The sequence below is a fragment of the Symphalangus syndactylus genome, chromosome 5 (assembly GCF_028878055.3).
Source record: "Symphalangus syndactylus isolate Jambi chromosome 5, NHGRI_mSymSyn1-v2.1_pri, whole genome shotgun sequence".
NCBI classification, from domain to species: domain Eukaryota; kingdom Metazoa; phylum Chordata; class Mammalia; order Primates; family Hylobatidae; genus Symphalangus; species Symphalangus syndactylus.
Window position 1 is genome coordinate 128,346,813 of NC_072427.2, and position 23,560 is coordinate 128,370,372.

The 23,560-nt window shown below is 42.8% G+C and overlaps 1 protein-coding gene across 3 annotated transcripts in view; it reads right to left on the reverse strand.

Annotated features, from left to right (window-relative positions):
* Positions 1–21,307, reverse strand: part of GOLM2 (golgi membrane protein 2) — a 126,141-nt gene extending 104,834 nt beyond the window's left edge. For all 3 annotated transcript variants that reach the window (XM_055276874.2, XM_055276873.2, XM_055276872.2), the window contains exon 1: positions 20,630–21,307. In XM_055276874.2, the coding sequence (XP_055132849.1) occupies positions 20,630–20,956 (327 nt within the window). In that variant the 5' untranslated portion in view covers positions 20,957–21,307. The remainder of the gene's footprint in view (positions 1–20,629) is intronic.
* Positions 21,308–23,560: the final 2,253 nt, after the last annotated feature.

Consider the following 23,560-nt stretch of genomic DNA (forward strand, 5'->3'; position numbering starts at 1 on the left):
TTTTCAGCTAAAACAATAAATTGGGAATCTCATAGAATTTTTTTATTTTATTTACTTTATTCTCAATTACTTTTTTATTAAGGGATATTTGACAATTAAAGATTGTATATATTTAAGATACACAATTTGATGATTTGATATGCTTATATACATTGATCTCTAGAACTTACTCATCTTGTATAACTGAAACTTTGTACCCCTTGACCAACATTCCATTTTCCCCTTCCCCTAGTCCCTCGTAGCCTTCCTTTAAATATATGCCCAGAAGTGGGATTGCCAGATCATAATATAGTCCTGTTTTTAACTTCTAAGGAACCTACATACTGTTTTCCATAGTGGCTATTTACATTCCCACCAACAATGTTCAAGGGTTCCCCTTTCTCCACATCCTCACCAACATCTGTTATCTTTCACCTGTCTGACAATAATCATTCTAGCAGGTGTGAGATAGTATCTCACTGTAGTTTTGATTTGCACTTCCCTAATGATTAATAATGTTGAACATTTTTCCATATGACTATACCTGTTGGCCACTTGTATGTCTTCTTTCAAGAAATGTCTATTCCACTCCTTTGCCCATCTTTAAAACAGGTTGTTCATTGTTATTACATTGTATAAGTTTCTTATATATTTTGGATATTAACTCCTTATCAGATATATGATTTCCAAATATCTTCTCCTACTCTGTAGGTAACTTTTGACTTTGTTGATAGTTTTCTTTTGCTGTACAAGAGCTTTTCAATTTGATGTAATCCCGTTTGTCAATTTTTAGTTTTGTTACCTGTGCTTTTGGTGCACACACCTGCAGTCCCGGCTATTCAGGAGGCTGAGGTGGGAGAATCGCTTGAGGTGGGTCGAAGCTTCAGTGAGCCACAGTCATGCCACTGTACCCAGCCTAGGTGACACAGAGAGACCTTGTCTCTAAAAAAAAGTTAAATATAGAATATGGCCCAGCATTTCCACTGCTAGACATAAAAGAAGTGAAACCAGGGATTCAAACAGATACTTGTACACCACCATTTATAGAGCATTACTCACAATAACTGAAAGAGGGGAACAACTCAAGTGTTCATCGACAGATGAATGAAAAACAAAACATGGTATATACATACAATAAAATATTATTCAGCCATAAAGAGGAATGAAGTTCTGATACATGCTACAACATAAACGAATCTTGAAAACATTATGCTAGGTGAAATAAGCCAGATACAAAAGGACAAATATTGTATAATCCACCTATATGAGGTATCTAGAATAGACAAATTCATAGACATAGAAACTAGAATAGAGGTTACCACAGGCTGGAGGGAAGGGCAATGGGAATTACTGCTTAATGGGTAGAGGTTTTGTTTGGTTTGGGATAGTGAAAAACTTCTAGAAATAGATGGTAGTAATCATGGTTACACAACATTGTGAATGTACTTAATGTCACTAAATTATACACTTAAAATGGTAAAAATAGTAAATTTTGTTATAGATGTTTGACCACAATAAAATAGTAATAACAATAATCATCATCATTCTGGCCCCAAATAGCTTTAACTCGGACATAATTTCCCCTACTTCTCAATACCATGTGCCTTACATTATACTCTCCTATTCTACTGCTTGACCTTCTGTGAAGGTACAACATACTTTCCAGCTTTCCTGGCCTCATTTATGTTCCTCCTGTCCTTATCCCTTTCTCATTTTGTTAAATTACTAAAGATCACCTTTTCAGTGAATTATTTCGCTCTTGACTTCCTGAGGAAGTTAATCAGTTATTCCTCTGTATTCTCAAAACCCTTTGTAAGTAGCTTTACTATAGCATTTAATCATGCATTATGGATTATTTTTCTATGTGTGCCTCCCTCACTTCTTCAAAGAACGGGAATCTTACTTTCTATCCCTATCACATACCACATGGTATTCAACTTTCCCAAATAAATGACTTATGCATATAATAAACTTCGAAAAATCATAAAGCACTATATCAATAAATGGTTTTATTTCATTCTGCCCATTGAGAATTAGTATCATGTGGGCTGGGTGCGGTGGCTCACGCCTGTAATCCCAGCACTTTGGGAGGCCAAGGTGGGCGGATCACGAGGTCAGGAGATAGAGACCATCCTGGCTAACACTTTGAAACCCCGTCTCTACTAAAAATACAAAAAATTAGCCAGGCGTGGTGGTAGGCTCCTGTAGTCCCAGCTACTCGGGAGGCTGAGGCAGGAGAATGGCGTGAACCTAGGAGGCAGAGCTTACAGTAAGCGGAGATCACACCACTGCACTTCAGCCTGGGCCACAGAGCCAGACTCTGTCTCAAAAAAAAAAAAAAAAAAAAAAAGAGAATTAGTGTCATGTTAGTTTCCAGCTTATGAGACAAGTCCCTGATGAAAAGCAGTATAACTTGCATACAGGCATATCTTGTCTTATTGTACCTTGCTTTATGCGTTTCTTATAACCTTGCATGGAGCAAATGTATTGGCACAATTTTTCCAATGACATGTGCTCACTTCATGTCCCTGTGTCACATTTTGATAATTCTCAAAATATTTCAAAATGTTTTTTATTACATCTGTCATGGTGATCTGTGATCTGTGACCTTCAATATTATTATAACTGTTCGGGGGCACCACGAACTGCACTCATAGAGGACAGTGAGTTTAATCAATAAATGTTGTGTGTGTAAATAGAATAAACAAATTTATAGAAACAGAAAGTAGAATAGAGGTTGCCAAGGGTTGGGGAGAGGGTAATGGTAGTTACCATGGAACGACCATTCCCCCATCTCTCTCCCTCTCCTCAGGCTTCCCTATTTCCTGAGACAAATCGATACTACAATGACCTCTAAGTGTTCAAGTAAAAGAGTTGCATGTCTCTCACTTTAAATCAAAAGCTAAACATAATTAAGCTTAGTGAAGAGGGCACGTCAAGAACACAGACAGGCCAAAAGCTAGGCCTCTTGTGCCAAACAGCCAAATTGTGAATGCAAAGGGAAAATTCTTTAAGGAAATTCAAAGTGTTACTTTAGTGAACACATGAATAACGAGGAAGCAAAACAGCCTTACTGTTGCTGATATGAAGGAAGTTTCCATGGTTCAGATAGGTCAAACTAATCACAATATTCCCTTAAACCAAAGCCTAATCCAGAGCAAGGACTTAACTCTGTTCAATTCTATGAAGGGTGAAGGGTAAAGAAGCTGTACAAGAAAAGTCGGAAGCCAGCAGAGGTTGGTTCATGAAGTTTTAAAAAAAAAAGCAATCTCCATAACATAAAGGTGCAAGGGGAAGTGGCAAGTGCTGATGAAAAAGCTGCAGCAAGTTATCCAGAAAATCTAGCTAAGATCACTAAAGGTGGCTACACTAAACAACACATTTTCCATGTAAATGAAACAGCCTTCTATTGGAAGAAGATGCCATCTAGAACTTTCATAGCTGCAGAGAAGTCAATATCTGGTTTCAAAGCTTCAAAGGACAGGCTGATTCTCCTGTTAGGGACAGCTGGTGACTTTAAGTCAAAGCCAATGCTCACTTACCATTCCTAAAATCCTAGCCTTTAAGAATTGTGCTAAATCTGTTTTATCTGCACTCTATAAATGGAACAACAAAGCCTGGATGATAGCACATCTGTTTACAGCATGGTTTACTGAATATTTTCAGTTCACTGTTGAGATACACTACTTAAAAAAAAGATTCCTTTCAAAACACTACTGTTCACTGACAATGTCCCTGGTCACCCAAGATCTCTGATGAAGATTTACAAGGACATTAATCTTTTCATGTCTGCTAACAGCAGCCCATGGAGCAAGGAGTAATTTCTACTTTCAAATCTTATTATTTAAGAAATACCTTTCATAAGGCTATACCTGCCATGATGTAATTCCTCTGATGGATCTTGGCAAAATAAATTGAATGTCTTCTGGAAAGAATTCACCAATCTAGATGCCATTAAGAACATTTGTAGAGGCTGGGTGCAGTGGCTCACGTCTATAATCTCAGTACTTTGAGAGACAGAGGCGGGCGGATGCTTGGGCTCAGGAGTTCAAGACCGGCCTGGGCAACATGAGGAGACCCTGTCTCTACTAAAAATAGAAAAATTAGCCAGGCGTAGAGGCCCATACCTGTGGTCCCAGCTACTCGGAGGCTGAGGTGGGAGGATCACTTGAGCTCAGGGGGTGGAGGTTGTAGTGAGCCGAGATTGCACCACTGCACTCCAGCCTAAGTGACAGATCAAGACTCTGTCTCAAAAAATAATAATAATAATAATTTGTGGCTAGGCACAGTGGCCATTAATTCCATCACTTTGGGAGGCCAAGGCAGTTGAATTGCTTGGGCCTAGGATTTTGAGACCAGCCTGGATAACATGGCAAAACTCCATCTCTACAAAAAATACAAAATTAGCCAGGTATGGTGGCATGTGCCTGTAGTCCCAGCTACTCGGGAGGCTGAGGTAGAAGGATCACCTGAGTCCAGGGAGGTCAAGGCTGCAGTGAGCCATGAATTGTGCCACTGTACTCCAGCCTGGGCGACAAAGACTGTGTCTCAAAAAAAAGAACATTTGTGATTCACAGAAGAAGGCTAAAATATTAACAGGAACATGAGTTTGGAATAAGTTGATTCCAACTCTCATGAATGATTTTGAGGGGGTTCAAGACTTCAGTGGAGGAAGTAACTGCAGATGTGGTACAAATAGCAAGAGACCTAGAGTTAGGCTAGGCATGGTGGCTTATGCCTGTAATCCCAGTACTTTGGGAGGCCAGGGCAGGAGGATCACTTGAGTATGGGAGTTTGAAACCAGCCTGGGCAACATAGCAAGACCCTGGTCTACAAACCATTTTTTAAAAATTAGCAGGGAGTGATGGCTCAGGCCTGTGTCCCAGCTACTCAGGAGGCTGAGGTGGGAGAATTGCTTGACCCCAGGAGGTTGAGGCTACAGTGAGCTGTGATTGCACCACTGCATTCAGCCTAAGTGACAGAGTCAGAGAGAAAGAGAGAGAACTAGAAATAGAAGTAGAGCCTGGAGGGCTGGGAGCGATGGCTTATGCCTGTAGTCCCAGCACTTTGGGAGGCTGAGGAGGGCAGATCACTTGAGGTCAGGAGTTCGAGACCAGCCTGGCCAACCTGGTGAAACCCTGTCTCTATTAAAAATACAAAAATTAGCCAGGTGTGGTGGCAGGTGCCTGTAATCCCAGCTACTCGGGAGGCTGAGACAAGAGAATCGCTTGAACCTGTGAGGCGGAGGCTGCAGTGAGTCGAGATCATGCCATAGCACTCCAGCCTGGACACAAGAGTGAAACTCTGTCTCAAAAAAAAAAAAAAAAAAGAAAAGAAGTGGAGCCTGAAGACGTGACTGAATTGCTGCAATCTCATGATAAAACTTGAATAGGCCAGGCATGGTGGTTTATGCCTGTAATCCCAGGACTTTGGGAGGTTGAGGTGGGGGGATTACTTGAGGCCACGAGTTCAAGACCAGCCCTGGGGAACATAGCAAGACCACATCTCTACAAAATTTTAAAATTAGCCAGGTATGTCCAGGCACGGTGGCTCACACCTATAACCCTAGCATTTTGGAAGGCCGAGGCAGGCGGATCACTTAAGGTCAGGAGTTTGAGACCTACTTGGCCAACAAAACCCTGTCTCTACTGAAATACAAAAATTAGCCAGGCGTGGTGGCACATGTGTGTAATCCCAGCTACTCAGAAGGCTAAGGGCACGAGAATTGCTTGAATCTGGGAGGCGGAAGTTGAGTTGAGCTGAGATCACACCACTGCACTCCGGCCTGGGTGACAGGGTGAGACTCTGTCTCAAAAAAAAAAAAAAAAAAAAAAAAAAATTAGCCAGGTGTGATGGCACAAGCTTGTAGTCCTAGCTGCTCCAGATGCTGAGGCAGGAGGATTGCTTGAGTCCAGAAGGTCAAGGCTGCAGTGAGCCATGATCATGCCACTGCAGTTTAGCCTGGGTGACAGAATGAGACCCTGTCACCGAAAAAAAAAAAAAAAAAATCCAAGCTATGCTTTTAACTCAAACTTTTTTTCATTATATCCCCGTGAAGCTAATCCCAAGGTTCTGTTCTCTTCACTTAAACACTAAATTGAATCAGAAAATATTTTTGAGTTTCTAAATGAATAAAATATTATTCTAGATCTACTATAACATGTTTCAAATAAAAGACATATTCTATGTATACTAGAAAGACGAGTTGACAAGTGGTAGTTTTACATTTGAATATTTTAGTTATGTCTTCCAGAAAAGGTAGTGCAATCAGATATGTGGATAATATCTGTGGTAGCCCTAGTACATATTTATGCACCCGTTGGTTCAAGAACCAATACAAATTGCTGAGTCAACCATCAAATATTTACTGAGTCCAGACATAGGGAATAGCATGAAATATTAAGTGTTAGATTTATACCAGATTTAGACTATTTATTTATTTATTGAGATGGAGTATTGCTCTGTCGCCCAGGCTAGAGTACAGTGGCGCGATCTCCACTCACTGCAACCTCCGCCTCCCAGGTTCAATTGATTCTCCTGCCTCAGCCTCCCGAGTAGCTGGGACTACAGGCGCCCCCCACTACGCCCGGCTAATTTTTGTATTTTTAGTAGAGAAGGGGTTTCACCATGTTGGCCAGGATGGTGTTGATCTCTGGACCTCGCGATACGCCCACCTCAGCTTCCTAAAGCGCTGGGATTACAGGCGTAAGCCACTGAGCCCAGCCTAGACTATATTTTTATAGTCAAGAAATTCACAGGCTGGATATGGTGGCTCATGCTTGTAATCCCAACACTTTGGGAGGCCAAGGCCGGCAGATCACTTAAGTCCAGGAGTTCAAGACCAGCCTGGGAAACACAATGAAACCCCATCTCTACAAAAAAAATAAAAATTAGCTGGGTGTGGTACTGTGCACCTGTAGTCCCAGCTAGCTGGGAGGCTGAGGCAGGAAGCTCAATTGAGCCTGGGAGGTGGAGGTTGCAGTGAGCTGAGATGGTGACACTGCACTACAGCCTGGGCAATAGAGTGAGACCCCATCTCAAAAAAAATAGGAAAGAAAGAAAATTCATAATATATCATTGGAAGACAAGAAAAAAATTAGAACCACTAGGCGTAGTGGTTCATGCCTATAATCCCAGCACCTTGGGAGGCCAAGGTGAACAGATAGATCACTTGAGGCCAGGAGTTCGAGACCAGCCTTGTCAACATGGCAAAACCCTGTCTTTACTAAAAATACAAAAATTATCTGGGTGTGGTGGCATGCACATGTAGTCCCAGCTACTTGGGAGGCTGAGGCAGGAGAATCGCTTGAACCCATGAGTCAGAGGTTGCAGTGAGCCAAGATCGTGCCACTGCACTCCAGCCTGGGCAACAGAGTAAGATTCCATCTCAAAAAAAAAAAAAAAAAATTAAATGAGAATCAATCAATGGCTTCCTATTGCCCTTAACATGACTTCCAAATCTTTTCACAATCTGAATCCAGTCTTGTAGTGCAACATCAAATATTATCACACTCATTCTAGCTCCCTCATTCCACATAGTGAATTTTTTTTTTCTTTTTTGCCCAGCCTGGAATACAGTGGTGCCACGACCTTGGCTAAGTTTTTTTTTTTTTTTTTTTGAGACAGGGTCTCCCTCTGTAGCCCAGGATGGAGTGCACTTGGCATGATCTCGGCTCACTGCAACCTCTGCCTCCTGGATTCAAGTAATTCTCCTGCCTCAACCTCCCAAGTAACTGGGATTATAGGCATGCGGCACCATACCCGGCTGATATCCTGTGCTTTAAAATATGCAATAAAATAAAATAAAATAAAATATGCAACATTCTACATTTGGAACCCTCTTTTCATCTCTCCTAAGCCTCTTATCCCAAACCTCTCACTCAATCTTTGCCTCATTAAATCCTGATCTTTTTTTTAGGACTCAACTAAAACCCTCAAGAATGTCATCCCTAAACCTCTAAAATAGGTTAGGTCTTCCCCTCATAGCCCCTGCTCAAGGGTAAGTTCCATAGTCAATGTATACCATATCTGTCTTGTTCAGTCATTCACTATGTGATATGCATGCAGCATGCAGCATAGTAACTAATCCAAAATAGAAACTTGGACATATTTTTTCAATAAAGAAATTAAAATGGGGTTGAAGATAGAAGCACAGCATATATAAACATTGAGTGTGAAAATGATAGGATAACCAGGATAAATGGGTGTTATTAAAGCTAAAGGGAAGAAGTTTCAAAAAGGAGAGAAAGGAGAGATGATCAGTATAAAATACTATAGAGGGTCAAGTTTAAGAGTGAAAATGTAGCCAGGCATGGTGGCTCATGCCTGTAATCCCAGCACGTTGAGATGCTGAGGCGGGAGGATCACTTGAGGCCAGGAGTCTGAGGCTGCAGTGAGCTATGAGAGGCCTTTGTTAATCATCAAATGAGAAAAAATGTTCCCCTAAGTTGAACTTAAACTGGATATAGAAAATTGAAATTGTAAAAGGAAAGCAAATCATTTCATATTAAATAGAAAAAGCTTCATGGATGTAAGTTTTGAAGTCATCCTCAGGGGAAAAGTGTAGTTTGGAAAAGAGAAAGAATCAGACATTAAAAGCACCTGAGCAAAAGCTCTGAGGCAACATTGTTCAAAAGAGGAACTACCTGGCCAGAAACGTGTAAGAAAATTAGATAAAGTTAATTAAGAACAAGAAAGAGAGCCTTGAAGCACTGTGAGAAACTGAAATTACTGCATGCCCAGCCTGTCCCTAGAGAAAAGCCTGGACTTTGAATTCAAGGAAACTTTAACTCTCTTTTGAGGAAGAGGCTAACATGGGGAACTTTAAGGTCTTCAACCAAAAATTATAAGGACTAGTTCCTCTTGTTTAATGAGGTCATAAGTCAAAAGGTACTCCCTATCACTTCAGGAGACAGATGTTACATGCCACACTATAAGAACTGTTTGTTTTCTTCTATGGAGTAAGTAAAAGGGAGCTCCTTGAATGTCCTTTTACCTTTTTTCTGCACAACTAAATCCTAGTCATCATTTTTCAAAAAGCAGCTTGTTTTATGATCTTCATGGAACCTCCTGAGATTACTCAGTCCTTTATCAGGAGAGTAAGAAAAAACAGAGAAATACAAAAATAAGAAAGGGAGACAAAAGTGACAACATGTTTTAAAGATCATTTTAGTGTATAGCACAGTAAGTGCCCAATATATTTAATAAATTTTTGTCAACTGAATTAATATACTTGGGTTTCAATAGAATAATACAAGACTAAATTTCTTCCTTCCTCCCTCCCTTCCTCCTTTCTTTCTTTTCGTTCTTCCCTCTCCCTCTCCCTTCCTCTTTCTCTCCTTCCCTCCTTTCCTTCCCTCCTTCCTTCCTTCTCTTTCCTCCTCCCCTCCCCTCCTCTCCTCTCTTCTTTTCTTTTCTTTTTTCCTTTTCTTTTTTTTGAGACGGGGTCTTGCTCTGTTGTCAGGCTAGGGTACAGTGGCACAATCATAGCTCCCTGCAGCCTCAAACTCCTGGGCTCAAGTGATCCTCCTGCTTAAACCTCCCAAGCAGCTAAGACTATGGGCATGTGCCACCATGCCCAGCTTTCTTTTTTTTTTTTTTTTTGCTATGCTGCCCAGGCTAGCCTCAACCTCCTGGCCTCAAGTGATCCTCCTGCCTCAGCCACCCAAAGTGCTGGGATTATAGGCGTGAGCCACTACACCTAGCCCCAAATTTCTTCAAGATTAGCTATACCAATGCACCCATGAAAGAAAGGAACTAATATTATTAAATGTCAAGCTTTGTATGGGACAGGCCTCTAAATATTTTACTTCATGAATCCCTTTCATTTTATGAGTGAAGAAACAGGCTTAAGGAGAGGTAACATAATGGTAGAATTATTAACTCAAGTCTGTTTGACTCCAAAAACCCTTGTTCTTTCCAGTAAACCATATTGCCACACAGTATATATTATATAAGAGTAGTTATCTAGTCAATTTGGGAGGCCGAGGCGGGCGGATCACCTGAGGTCAGGAGTTCAAGACCAGCCTGGCCAATATGGTGAAACACTGTCTCTACCAAAAATGCGAAATTTAGCCGGGTATGGTGGTGCGTGCCTGTAATCCCAGCTACTCAGAAGGAAGAAGCAGGAGAATCACTTGAACTCGGGAGGTGGAGGTTGCAGTGAGCTGAGATCGCGCCATCGCACTCCAGCCTGGGCGACAGAGTGAGACTATCTCAAAAAAAAAATTATCTAGTCAAAAAATCAAATTAACTTTTAAGTATGCATTATGTGTATTTGTTTCCTAGGCCGATGTAACAAAGTGCCACAAACTGAATAGCATAAAGCAGAAATGTATTGTCTCACAGTGCTAGAGGACAGTTTCAGAGGCTAGAAGTAGAAAATCAAGGTGTTGGCAAAGCCTTGTTCCCACTGGAGCCTCTAGGGGGAGGCTCCTGGCTTCTGGGTTCTGGTAGCCCTGGGCATTCCTTGGTTTGTGGAAACATAACTCCAGTCTCTGCCTTTATCTGCCATGCGGTCTCCCCAACGTGTCTGTGTCTCTGTGTATTCATGCACCTGGTGTTCTCCCTAATTCTTTTTTCTTATCAGGATACCAGTTAAATGGAATAGGGGCCACCCTAATCCAGTATGATCTCATTTTAACTTGATTACATCTGCAAAGACCCTATTCCCAAAATAAGATAACATTCACAGGTGATTTAGACTTCAACATATCCTTTTAGGTGATACAAATCAACCTCGTACATTTTGTAACAGCACTAAGAACTATTTTTCCCACAGGAAAAAATTTAAAACATAGTCCTTCCTCAAGGAACTTAAAATTTCTTTGAGAAAACAAAGTTCATACACAATAAGCTATTAGTAAAAAAGGAACAAAATAAGTTAATGAAGCTCAAACAATAAATGTAAATGGTGTATAAGGAAGGAAGAGCATGGCTGGGAGCAGTGGCTCACACCTGTAATCCTAGGACTTTGGGAGGCCCAGGTGGGTGGATCACCTGAGGTTAGGAGTTCGAGACCAGCCTGGCTAATGTGGTAAAACCCCATCTCTACTAAAAAAAAAAAAAAAAAAAAAAAAATTAGCCAGGCATGGTGGTGGGTGCCTATAATCCCAGCTACTTGGGAGGCTGAGGCTAGAGAATCGCTTGCACCTGGGAGGTGGAGGTTGCAGTAAGCCGAGATTGCGCCATTGCACTCCAGCCTGGGTGATGAGCAAAACTCCATCTCGAAAAAAAAAAAAAAAGAAAAGCATGTTCCAGGTCAGAAGTCCCAGGGGGCTTCATAGTGGACATGGATCAGAAGCTGGATAAAAGATTGGTAGAATAGGCTGGGCGTGGTGGCTCATGCCTGTAATCCCAGCACTTTGGGAGGTCAAGGTGGGCGGTTCACAAGGTCAGGAGTTTGAGACCAGCTTGGCCAACATGGTGAAACCCCATCTCTACTAAAAATACAAGAAAATTTAGCCAGGCCTGGTGGTACGTGCCTGTAATCCCAGCTACTCAGGAGGCTGAGGCAGGAGAGTTGCTTAAACCCGGGAGGCGGAGGTTGCAGTGAGCCAAGATTGCATCACTGTACTGCAGCCTGGGCAACAGAGCAAGACTTCATCTCAAAAAAAAAAAAAAAAAAAAAAAAAGGCCAGGCACGGTGGCTCATGCCTGTAATTCCAACACTTTGGGAGGCCGAGGCGGGTGGATCACAAGGTCAGGAGATTGAAACAGAGACCATCCTGACTAACATGGTGAAACCCCTTCTCTACTCAAAATACAAAAAAACTAGCTGGGCGTGGTGGCGAGCACCTGTAGTCCCAGCTACTCAGGAGGCTGAGGCAGGAGAATAGTGTGAACCCGGGAGGCGGAGCTTGCAGTGAGCCAAGATCGTGCCACTGTACTCCAGCCTGGGCAACAGAGTGAGACTCTGTCTCAATTTAAAAAAAAAAAAAAAGATTGCTATAATAAATATACAGAAAAGAGGCAAGAAGCTAAGAGTCAAACAGCAGGAACAAAGGCACAGAAACAGGAATTAACATGACACAGAAAGGCAGGCGGCAAGGCAAAAGTAAGCAAAACAATCAGCCTGAAATACAATTTGGGTCAGGAGATAGTGGGAGACAAAGGTAGCTAGAGCCACTCTATGGAAGACCTTAAAGATGAGACAGCAGAATTCTAACCTGATATAGTCAGTGAGTAATACAGCCACTCTGAAAATAAGGTTTGAGGAAGTTCAGGCTGGCTTCACAGGAGAACTGACTAAAAGAAATGGAGACCAAGGAAAGGGGACTAGTTAGGGATTTGCCAAGTTCTCTATTCTGCAGTCAGAATGACGTTTTTTTTTAATGGGATCAAGTAACTCCTCTGTATGTTGAAGCACTCAATATGATATACTGAAGGAATCAAAGACAACACCAAATTTCTAACCTCACTCTTAAATAATGGTTGCATGGGCATCATTTATAGGGACCAAGAAGGTAGGAAAGGGGTATCGTTTGGAGGAGTTACCAGTTTTGATTGATTTATGAATAATTTGAGGTGGAAATTACAGTTAAAAGTTGGCCAGATTATGGCTGGTGAGGCAGAGGCAAAGGCAGGAATTATCATATGCAGCATATTAGAACTGTAGAAGTTGATACTCAGATTACAGAAGAACAGGCAAGCTCTAGGGAGTCAGCTAAGACACCTATGGGAGGAGCCAACTAAGCCTAACTGGAAATGAACCAGGAAATGGAAAACAAACAAACAACAAAAAAAGTCAGACATTCAGGAGCAAAGGGTGAGGCAGGTAGGCTAGGGCTGGGACCAGATCTTGGGCAGGAACACAGACAGAGCCCCATCCTGGAAAAAAGGCAGAAAACAAATGAGGAAGTAGCTGTAGAATAACAATGTAGTAGGCACTGTTTTAAGAATTTTAATCAATTTACTCAAACCTCTCAAGAATAAGAGAGATTACTATTATATTCCAAAATATTCCCCCAAAAAACATTTTTTTGTAATACGCTTCTCATCCTCCTTTCCAACACATGACCTTTTCCCCATTCGACTAAAGGCATACGCTGCCTCAAGGAAAATTATGGTTGTTAAAGGGAAAAAAGGTCATTTACTATTCAGCTTCAAACTTCAAAACTGATGTGTGTGTGTGTGTGTGTAATAAAACGACAAGTTTGAGGACTTTTTCTACATTCTAACAACTCCTTTTATTTATCAAGAGCTTGACTTGACCCAGCTGGACCACATAGCTTTAGTATGAGCTACAGTTTGCAAGAATCCAAGTTTAGGAGCCAAGCACAGTGGTGCACACCTGTAGTTTCAGCTACTCAGAAGGCTTAAACAGGAGGACCTTCACTTGAGCCCAGGAGTTCCTGGCTGTGGTGTGCTATGATCACACCTATGACTAGCTACCGCATTCTAGCCTGGGCAATGTAGTGAGACCCCATCTCTTTAAAAGAAAAAGAGAGAGAGAATAATAACCCAAGTTAAGAGACATGCCCTGTACTGAGGAAAGAGTAATAAGGACTTTTCTGATAGAAAGAGGAAATAAAAGGGTGTGTGTATATGTGTGTGTGTGTATGTATGTGTGTATGTATGTGTGATGGATCTCCCTTGTTCTAAGATGAACTGTGTTTCCCCCAAATTCACATGTTGAAGTCCCAGTCTCCAGGATCTCAGAATATAACTGTATTTGGAGACAAGGTCTTTAAAGTGCTTAAGTTACAATAGGTCTAACCCAATATGACTCGTATCCTTTTAAGAAGAGGAAAAGACACCAAGGATGTGTGCATACAGAGGGACTATCATGTCACAATAAAGTAGAAAGAAGGTTGCCATCTGCAAGCCAAGGAGAGAAGCCTCAGAGAAAAACAACCCTGCTGGCACCTTGGTCTTAGACTTCCAACCTTCAAAAATGTGAGAAAATAAATTTCTGTTGTTTAAGCCACCTAGTCTGTGGCATTTTGTTATGGCAGCCCTAGCAAACTAATACACCCCTCCAGGCTGAAACCCTTTAGAGGGAAGTTTAAAAAATCAGAAAGTTTGAGGGAATCTCAGAGAAGTGGGGGTTGTTTCTCACTTCTTTTGACAAGACAGGAGCAACTTAAAGCTCCCTTAAATAATTTCTATGTTCAAGGCCGGATGTGGTGGGTCATGCCTGTAATCCCAGCACTTTGGGAGGCCACGGTGGGCAGATCACTTGAGGTCAGGAGTTAAAGACCAGCCTGGCCAACATGGTGAAACCCCGTCTCTACTAAAAAATCAAAAATTAGCCAGGCGTGGTGGCATGTGCCTGTAGTCTCAGCTACTCAGGAAGATGAGGCAGGAGAATCGCTTCAGCCCGGGGTTGGAGGTTGCAGTGAGCTGAGACCGCCACTGCACTCCAGCCTGGGTGACAGAGTGAGGCTCCATCTCAGAAAAAAAAAAAAGGAATTTATATGTTTAGTAACCCAGGTAACAGACTGGAAGTGACAGAATGGGCATAATGTGAAAGAAACCAAATATCACCTTTCTGATTCCTCTGGAGAAAGGATTCCTTGATTTCCAAAGATAACCTCATAGTAGCAACGAGCGTATCTGCCACGCAGACCTTGGTTTCTTTTTTTTTTTCTGAGACAGAGTCTTACTCTGTTGCCCAGGCTGGAGTGCAGTGGCACGATCTTGGCTCACTGCAACCTCTGCCTCCCAGTTCAAACAATACTCCTGCCTCCGCCTCCCAAGTAGCTGGGATTACAGGCGCCCCCCACCATGCCCGGTTAATTTTTATTTTTTTGTGGTGGTTTTTTTTTTTTTTTTTTTTTTTGAGATGGAGTCTTGCTGTCCTCCAGGCTGGAGTGCAATGGCGTGATCTGAGCTCACTGCAACCTCTGCCTGCTGGGTTCAAGCAATTCTCCTGCCTCAGCCTCCCGAGTAGCTGGGACTACAGGCACACGCCACCACACCTGGCTAATTTTTGTATTTTTAGTAGAGATGGAGTTTCACCATGCTGGCCAGGCTGGTCTCGAACTCCTGACCTTGTGATCTGCCTGCCTCGGCCTCCCAAAGTGCTGGGATTACAGGCGTGAGCCAACGCGTCTGGCCCAATTTTTGTATTTTTAAGTAGAGACGGGGTTTCACCATGTTAGTCAGGGTGGTCTTGAACTCTAGACCTCAAGAGATCCACTAGCCTCAGCCTCCCAAATCATTGGGACTATAGGCGTGAGCCACCGTGTCCGGCTGCAGACCTTGGTTTCTAACGCCATTCTCCAATAAAAGGAACCAGGGCTGCCGGGCGCGGTGGCTCACGCCTGTAATCCCAGCACTTTGGGAGGCCGAGGCGGGCGGATCACGAGGTCAGGAGATCGAGACCACCCTAGCTAACACGGTGAAACCCCGTCTCCACTAAAAATACAAAAAATTAGCCAGGCGAGGTGGCGGGTGCCTGTAGTCCCAGCTACTCGGGAGGCTGAGGCAGGAGAATGGTGTGAACCCCACGGGGCGGAGCCTGCAGTGAGTCGAGATCACGCCACTGCACTCCAGCCTGGGCGACAGCGAGACTCTGTCTCAAAAAAAAAAAAAAAAAAAAAAAGGAACCAGGGCTCCTTGGAGAAATGGCTGACTCTAGGACTGGAGTAGGAAACATATAGATAGGCCTAGAGCATCTAAAAGTACCAAAAATTAAGAAAGGGGTATGTCACAATGAAACTGGGTGTAGGGTATGTGGAAATTCTCTGTACTTTCTGGCACTATAAAAGTAAAAAGGGGATACAGGAGTTAATGAAGGAGCTCTCCAATGGCCAGAGCCAGAACAATTTGAGCAACAAAAAAAAAAACTAATATTGGATTATAAGCCAAAGTATAAAACAAATATCCATGAGTCCATACTGATACAAGTAAATTATTAAGTTAATAAATGAGGGAGAAGAGACAAATCTTCTTTGCAGAAGAATTCCATATAGTTTATGTTGACACTCTGCCCTTAAGGAGGAAAAACATAACTACCCACTCATTAAGTGAGGGTGAACATACTTTCTTCCAAAATGTACAGTATGGAAACAGATTTTTTTTTTAAGAGTACCTTATAGTGGAGAAACCTGACAAGCACTATCTCACGCTAGGTGATAGAGGTTAACATAAGTAGTGATAAATCATTTTCAAAAACGTACCCATGATATGATGTGTTGAGATTGGTACTTTACTTCTGTGGTCTTTGTCCCAAAACCCACAACCCCAGTCTAATCCTGAGAAAAGACTCAGACAATTCCCAATTGAGGGACTTTCTATAAAACACCTAATTAGTAATCCTTAAAATTGTCAAGATTATCAAAAACAAGAAAAGGTCTAAAAAACAAGGAAAGACTGAAAAGAAGCTTCAGCAGACATAATGTCTAAACGTAACGTAGTACTCTGGATGAGACCCTGGAATTAAAAAAGGACAGCAGGAGAAAACTGAAGAAATCTGAATGAAGTATGGACTTTCATAATAAGATATCAATACTGGTTCATTAATTGTGACAAATGCATCATACTTATGTAAGATGTTAATAATAGGGAAGACTGAGTGTGGGGTATATAGAAACTCCCTCTACTATCTTTGCAATAATTTTCCAGATCTAAAACTGTTAAGTGGCCAGGTATGGTGGCTCACACCTGTAATCCCAGCACTTTAGAAGGCCAAGGCAGGAGGATCACTTGAGGCCAGGAATTGGAGACCAGCCTGGACAAGATAATGAGACCCTCATCTCTACCAAAAAATAAAAAATTAGACCAGCATGGTGGCATGCACCTATAGTCCCAGCTACTTGGGAGGCCAAGGTGGGAGGATCGCTTGAGCCCAGGAGTTTGAGGCTGTAGTAAGCTGTGATTGCACCACTGCTCTCCAGCCTGGGTGACAGAGCAAGACCCTGTCTCAAAACAAACAAACAACAACAACAATAAAAAACCCTGAAAAGGCCGGGCGCGGTGGCTCACGCCTGTAATCCCAGCACTTTGGGAGGCCGAGGCGGGTGGATCACGAGGTCAGGAGATCGAGACCATGGTGAAACCCCGTCTCTACTAAAAATACAAAAAATTAGCTGGGCGCAGTGGCAGGCACCTGTAGTCCCAGCTACTCGGGAGGCTGAGGCGGGAGAATGGCGTGAACCCGGGAGGCGGAGCTTGCAGTGAGCCGAGATCGCGCCACTGCACTCCAGCCTGGGCGACAGAGCGAGACTCCGTCTCAAAAAAAAAAAAAAAAAAACCCTGAAAAATTGTTAAGTTTAAAAGACAGAGACCAAGACTACCCTTTCTACTAAGCAGCTCAGAGAGTCCTCATTAACCCCAAGAACAGACATTCACAAGCAGCCAAAGAAAGTTGTTATGGCCAGCTCAAAATACACAAGTGGCACAACAAATGCTGTGGCACACACCTAGAATCCCAGCACTTTGTGAGCCCAAGGCAAGAAGATCACTTGGACCCAGGAGTTTGAGAGCAGCCTGGGCAACATAGCGACACACTATCTCTACAAAACTAAAAAAAGAAAAAACTTTTAAAAATATACAGAACTAGCTGGGCGCGGTGGCTCACGCCTGTAATCTCAGCACTTTGGGAGGCCAAGGCCGGTGGATCACGAGGTCAGGAGATCGAGACCATCCTGGCTAACACAGTGAAACCCCGTCTCTACTAAAAATACAAAAAATTAGCCTGGCATGGAGGTGGGCGCCTGTAGTCCCAGCTACTCAGGAGGCTGAAGCAGAGAATGGCGTGAACCCAGGAGGCGGAGCTTGCAGTGAGCCGAGATCACGCCACTGCACTCCAGCCTGGTTGACAGAGTGAGACTCCGTCTAAAAAAAAAAAAAAAAAAAATATATATATATATATATATATATATATATATATATACACACATATACACACACAGAACTGGCATTCAATAAGAGATACAGTCTTGTGAGCCAGCTGCATAAAATATTAGCCAAACACTTAAAAGTAGTTAAGATACCCAGGGCAATATTTCCCAAACTAGTGGGCTTTGCTATATTATTCTGTACCATAATAGGTAGGCTATGAAAATAGTAACCTGTGATCAAATAAACTAAACAAGACTGAGTTAAACAAAATTGAATAGGCTTCTTTATTAATGGATTTCTCAGAGCTTTTATATTTTACCAGGCATTATGAATTCCAAGAGGAGGATACACTAACACTTCCCTCCAAAAGAGGTTTTCTTTTTTTTCTCCTCACCACCTAAGAAATATTACAAGAAGAATATTCTGTTTAACACTACTTTGGGGAATACTGCTCTTAGGGGAGAGCAAAGGCTCAAGAATAGAGTCCCTTATTAGGTGACTGGAAAGAAAAAATAAATACAGCAAAGAATATAGTGAAGAAGATAAGACTGGAGAGTCCAGTATTACAGAAGCAAGAAAGGAAATAGTTTCCAAATAGCTAGAGACAATCAACAGGATCAAACTACTGGAAGGTCAAATACAGTAAGAATAAAAATATTCTTTGGTTTTGACTAGGAAGACTGCCATTTGTGACCTTCAAAAGAATAGTTTCAGAAAAGGGGAGGAAAGAAAGATGGCAGACATTTTAAGATTAGGATGGTTATGAAAAAATAGGTAGATGGAACATTTCTAGACCATCAATAATCTGACTTTAGCAATGAAAGTGAAAAAACAAATGGGTTGGTTGGGAGAAAGGAATATATAGATTTTTTTTTCTTTACTGAGAACAGGGGACACCCACATACTGTTGAAGGTAAAAAGTGAAACAAACTGAAAGAGACTGACAGTTCAGTAGAGATGGGCAAGGTGGTGCACACCTGCAGTCCCAGCTACTCAGAGGCTGAAGCAGGAGGATCACTTGAGCTCAAGGGTTCAATGCTATAGTGCATCATGCCTGTGAACAGCTACTGCACTCCAGCCTGGGCAACACAGTGAGACCCTGTCTCTTAAAAAACAAAAACAAACAAAAAAAAGAGGCCGGGCATGGTGGCTCACGCCTGTAATCCCAGCACTTTGGGAGGCTGAGGCGGGTGGATCACCTGAGGTTGGGAGTTCAAGACCAGCCTGACCAACATGGAGAAACCCCTTCTCTACTAAAAATACAAAATTAGCCAGGCGTGGTGGCGCATGCCTGTAGTCCCAGCTACTCAGGAGGCTGAGGCAGGAGAATCGCTTGAACCCGGGGGGGCGGAGGTTGCAGTGAGCTGAGATCACGCCATTGCACTCCTGCCTGGGCAACAAGAACAAAACTCCGTCTCAAACAAACAAATAAACAAACAAACAAAAGTCCAATGGATGAAAGAATGGAATCAAGAGTATTAATTACAACAAGAGACTTTCCTTTGAGACCAGAGAAAAGAATGTGAATTGTAATGCTTAACCATTCCAAATAGGAAGACCTTACTTTAATACTCCAAACTTTCATCGATTTCTACCTACTCTGCCCAAGAGTTTTTCAGTCTTTAGAGTTAAGCATGCAGCGCACATATAAATTTACTGATTCCTTGACCCTATCAGAGCATGTCTGTGCTATGGTGAAGAGGAGGGGGTTATAGGGAAGCACTTAACTGAGGGCCTTAATTTTCATGAAATAAGAAAGCAAGGTAGAGGCTGTCAACAGGAAAGTTAGAAGCTCACAGACAGTTTAATTTATAATGACTTACCCTTAAGTGATTTTGATATGCAAAGTAAAACTTGTAATTATAATGGGCATTTACACACAAAAATGTGAAGATTACCAAAGAAGTGTATAGAAAGGCATCTACTATCCTGCCCAGAAATTTTCATAACTCTATCTACAGAAGTGGCTAAGTCATAAACTATTAATATAGTTACCAATGAGCTAATGAAAACAAGGATTATTTAGTAGCAAGTATGATTACAGTTCAATTTTAAACTTTTTATATTTAAAACTTTGTATAGTTTTCCATCTGTATAAAACACCAACCCTAATAGCAACTTAGCTATACAAAATTTCATTCTATTTTCTTTCAGTGAAGACACTGACATGACATTCCATTGCTTAAAATTTATTTTCAGATTCTAATCTTTTGGCTAATTTCATTAACAATTCAAATTGAGTAGATAATGATGGATCAACTACGTCCAAGACACAAGTGTGTCTCACATATAGCTCGAGGGCCCATCTATCATAACATTTTGATCACAAAAAGGCAGTCATAGCTGATTATTTCGTTATTCAATACATCACCCTATAGAGATCTAAAAGTCACACAGACTAAAAAATATATGGTGACTACCATAAGTAGAGGAGTCAGAGGAGGCTTCGTTCTTTAAATAATGAAATTAACATTGATCAGTGTGCACGGAATAAAAATGAGACAATAACCACACCAAACCTGGCAGTCGCCAGATTTGTGTGTCTTTGAAGGTAAGGGGGCCACATAGGCCAGATGATTTCTACTGCCAGCTCACTAGCTGAGCTTAGAGAATAGGCAGCATCCGCACACAGTCCACTCTTGAGAACCAGAATTTACAGTCATTTTTGTCTGGCAGGGACCAGAGAACGTGGCACTGATAAACCGGGAAAAGTCTGACAGAAACAGGGTTGTTGGGGGTGAAAGGAGCCTTCAGGACTGCAATACTGGAAGGGATAAGACAACAGCTAGCCGATTAACATCCCGCCCCAGACCCCCGAGAGAAAAGAAACCATGGGGGTTGAAGAGAAAGGGGTCGTCCTTACCTTGTCATCCTCGCATCTCTTCCCGAGGCCCTCTCTGGCCTGCAGCCGGCTGCTGAGGCGGCCGTAGTCGGCCTCCTTCTGGTCGATCTGTTTCTTGTGCGTGTCCACCAACAGCAAGAGGTCCGAATTGCGCTTTTCCAGCCGCCCGCGGGCCACTTCGGTGCGCTGGACCTGGCCCTGCAGCTCGGCCACCTCCTCCTGAAGCAGGACGTGGCGGGAGGAGATGCTCCAGTAGTTGAAGGCGAGGACGACAATCACCACCAGCAGCACCACGAGCACGAGAGAGGGCAGGCGGCCAGCCCGCCGGTTGGCCCCGAAACCCACCATGGGGCCAAATCTGGCTGTACCCTAGGGGCCTCGCCGCAGACACCTGCAGGCAGAAGCCCAGGCCTCGGCTGGAGTTGCCGGGGGTACACGGCCCCAGGGCCGGCCGAGGGAGGAGGCGGGCTTATCGGTCGGCGGCAAGCCGGAGAAGGGGGCGGGGCCGCAAGCCGCAGGTCCCTCCCCGCCCCCCTCCTCAAATCAGGCCAAAACGCGTTCCGGAGGCTTTGAACCCGACCCTGCACCTGCCCAAGGGAACCAGGAGAACCCAGCTGCCAGCATCCCCCGAACCCAACACCTCACGGTTGGGAGGCGGGGAAAAAACCGGAAGGGGGCGGACTTACCCTGGCCCCACCCACTGGCTGGGGCCGGGTCGTCTAGGGGACTATTTCCGAGTTTCCGTCGACACCCCTCTTGTCGCGAGAACGTTGCTTCCTCTCGTCTCCCTCTCTCTCCGTCTCCCAGTTCTCTCTCTTGCTCGCTCGTTAGCTCTCTCTCTCCCTCCCTCCCTCTCTCTCTCTCTCTCTCTCTGTCTCTCTCTCTCCCCTCCCAGAGTTTCTCTGTCGCGTAGGGTGTTGTGTTAATTTTAGCGGTCTCAGATGTCTCAGGTACCTGGGTCGGAGTCCTTTGTGTTGTTACCTACTGGATTCCCTTGATTCAAGGCCTAGGGAGTTCCTGCCCTACACTGGCCCTCGCGAAAATATTTGTCTTTGAGGACGTCTGGGGCTGCGACCACGGAATAGAAAAAAATAGTAGGTGAGCTACAGCCAAAAAGGGGCGACTAGAAAGGTTTTGTACTTGCTTCTGTAGAAGGGGAATTTCTCTTTTGTGCTAATGATGTGGAAAGAAAAAACGAAAAGACCGTAAAATAGCGATGCCCTAAACATAATGGAGAAAAGCGGGAGAAACCAAGCTTTAGGACTGAAAGGGGTGGTGCCGGTCTCGTTTCCAAGGTTACTGCTTTCAGGAACCGAAAGAATTTAAGAATGTGGCGAGCTCCAGTTTTTCAACGCACTGCTGCTTTTGCCTCAGCTGGGCTTCCAAACAGAAAGTCCAGAAGCTGCCCTCGATGAATCGTAACTAATGCACTGTTACTGACAGCGAACACATTCTAGGTTAGAAATAATAGCTGTAACAAATTGTTTTGCGCGCCTAGTCTCATATTATCTTCTCAGCAACGCAGTTTTAAAGATGAAGAATCCAAGACACATAGATGTTTGGGAACGTTCTCTTATCTGGTTTTAAATAGGCTTGACTCCAGATCATTGGACTCTAAACACCATTGCTCTCTGCATATAGCAGGCTGTTTATATGTTAAGTGTGAATTTCAGTAATGCAAAAAAAAAAAAAAAAAACCCGCCTCTTTTGTTTTTTCTGCATAATTATTTTGTCCGTGCATAGAAAAATAAAAAGGTACTGGCTCTAACCTGTTTAAGGAGAGGATGGGGTTGCCTTATTTTTCAGACCTCAGGTTGAAGAACTTACATGAGTATAAAACCTCAAGAATGGAAAAACCTTGGTATTTTTTATTCAAATCAGAGTGATATGATTTTGAGGCAGGAAGATTTGTCATCTTTGAATAATTGTTCTGTGCTTCCTATCCTCAAAAATTATTTCCCTAAGTCCGTAGTAGTGTAGAAGAATTATTGCATCTTCAAAGAACAATGATTACTCTCTCAGATGCAGTACAGAAAAACACCACCAAAATTATTAATACTTGGTTCACGTCAGAAGTGAGCTCTGGCTTCATAAGATCTAAGAAATCCTCTCCACTCTCAGATGACAAGCAGACTTTGGCAAAAGGAAGCAAAGCAAACATGGGAAATCATTAACTATAATGAGCCTTTCCATCTCTGCTTTCCTCAACTCATATTGGCCTTGCTCTGCTCAACCAGCAATCGAAAATTATTCTAGGCCGGGTGCGGTGGCTCATGCCTGTAGCCCCAGCTACTCGGGAGGCTGAGGCAGGAGAATCACTTGAATCGGTGAGGCGGAGGTTGCAGTGAGCCGAGATCGTGCCATCACACCCCATCTTGGGCAACAGAGTGAGACTCCGTCTGAAAAGAAAAAAAGAAAATTATTCTATACAGTGATGTTAACTACTTAAGATTTACTGTTCCCACGAGTGTTTTCATTTTTACATAGGCAAATCTAAAAGTATAAATATTGTACAAAACACGTATACATACATTTTCCCAATAGATGTTTAATAGAACTATTGGGTACCATTATTCCATTTTACAGGTGCAGAGGTAACTTGCCGAAAGTCATTTATGTAGTAAATGGCAGAGATGACCAATCCTCTTTCCACTCTTTCCCAGAGGATTTTTTTTTCCATTTTGATGGTTGTCTCATCAAGCTGTTCTCCTACTGAATACAAACCAGATATTAAGACAGTATTTAAGTGCCCTCCCATATGTAGTTCTGAGTTAGGCATTAAACAAATTAAGGTAAAAGTCAATTCCTTAAACCAGGTAATCAAAGTTAACATCAACAGTGATGTCCTGTTGATAGTATGTATTGGTGATACAATATGATGATTGTAGCACTCTGTGTGGTCTTCTTCACAAAGACTCATAGCCCTAGTCTACTCATGAGAAAAACATAGAC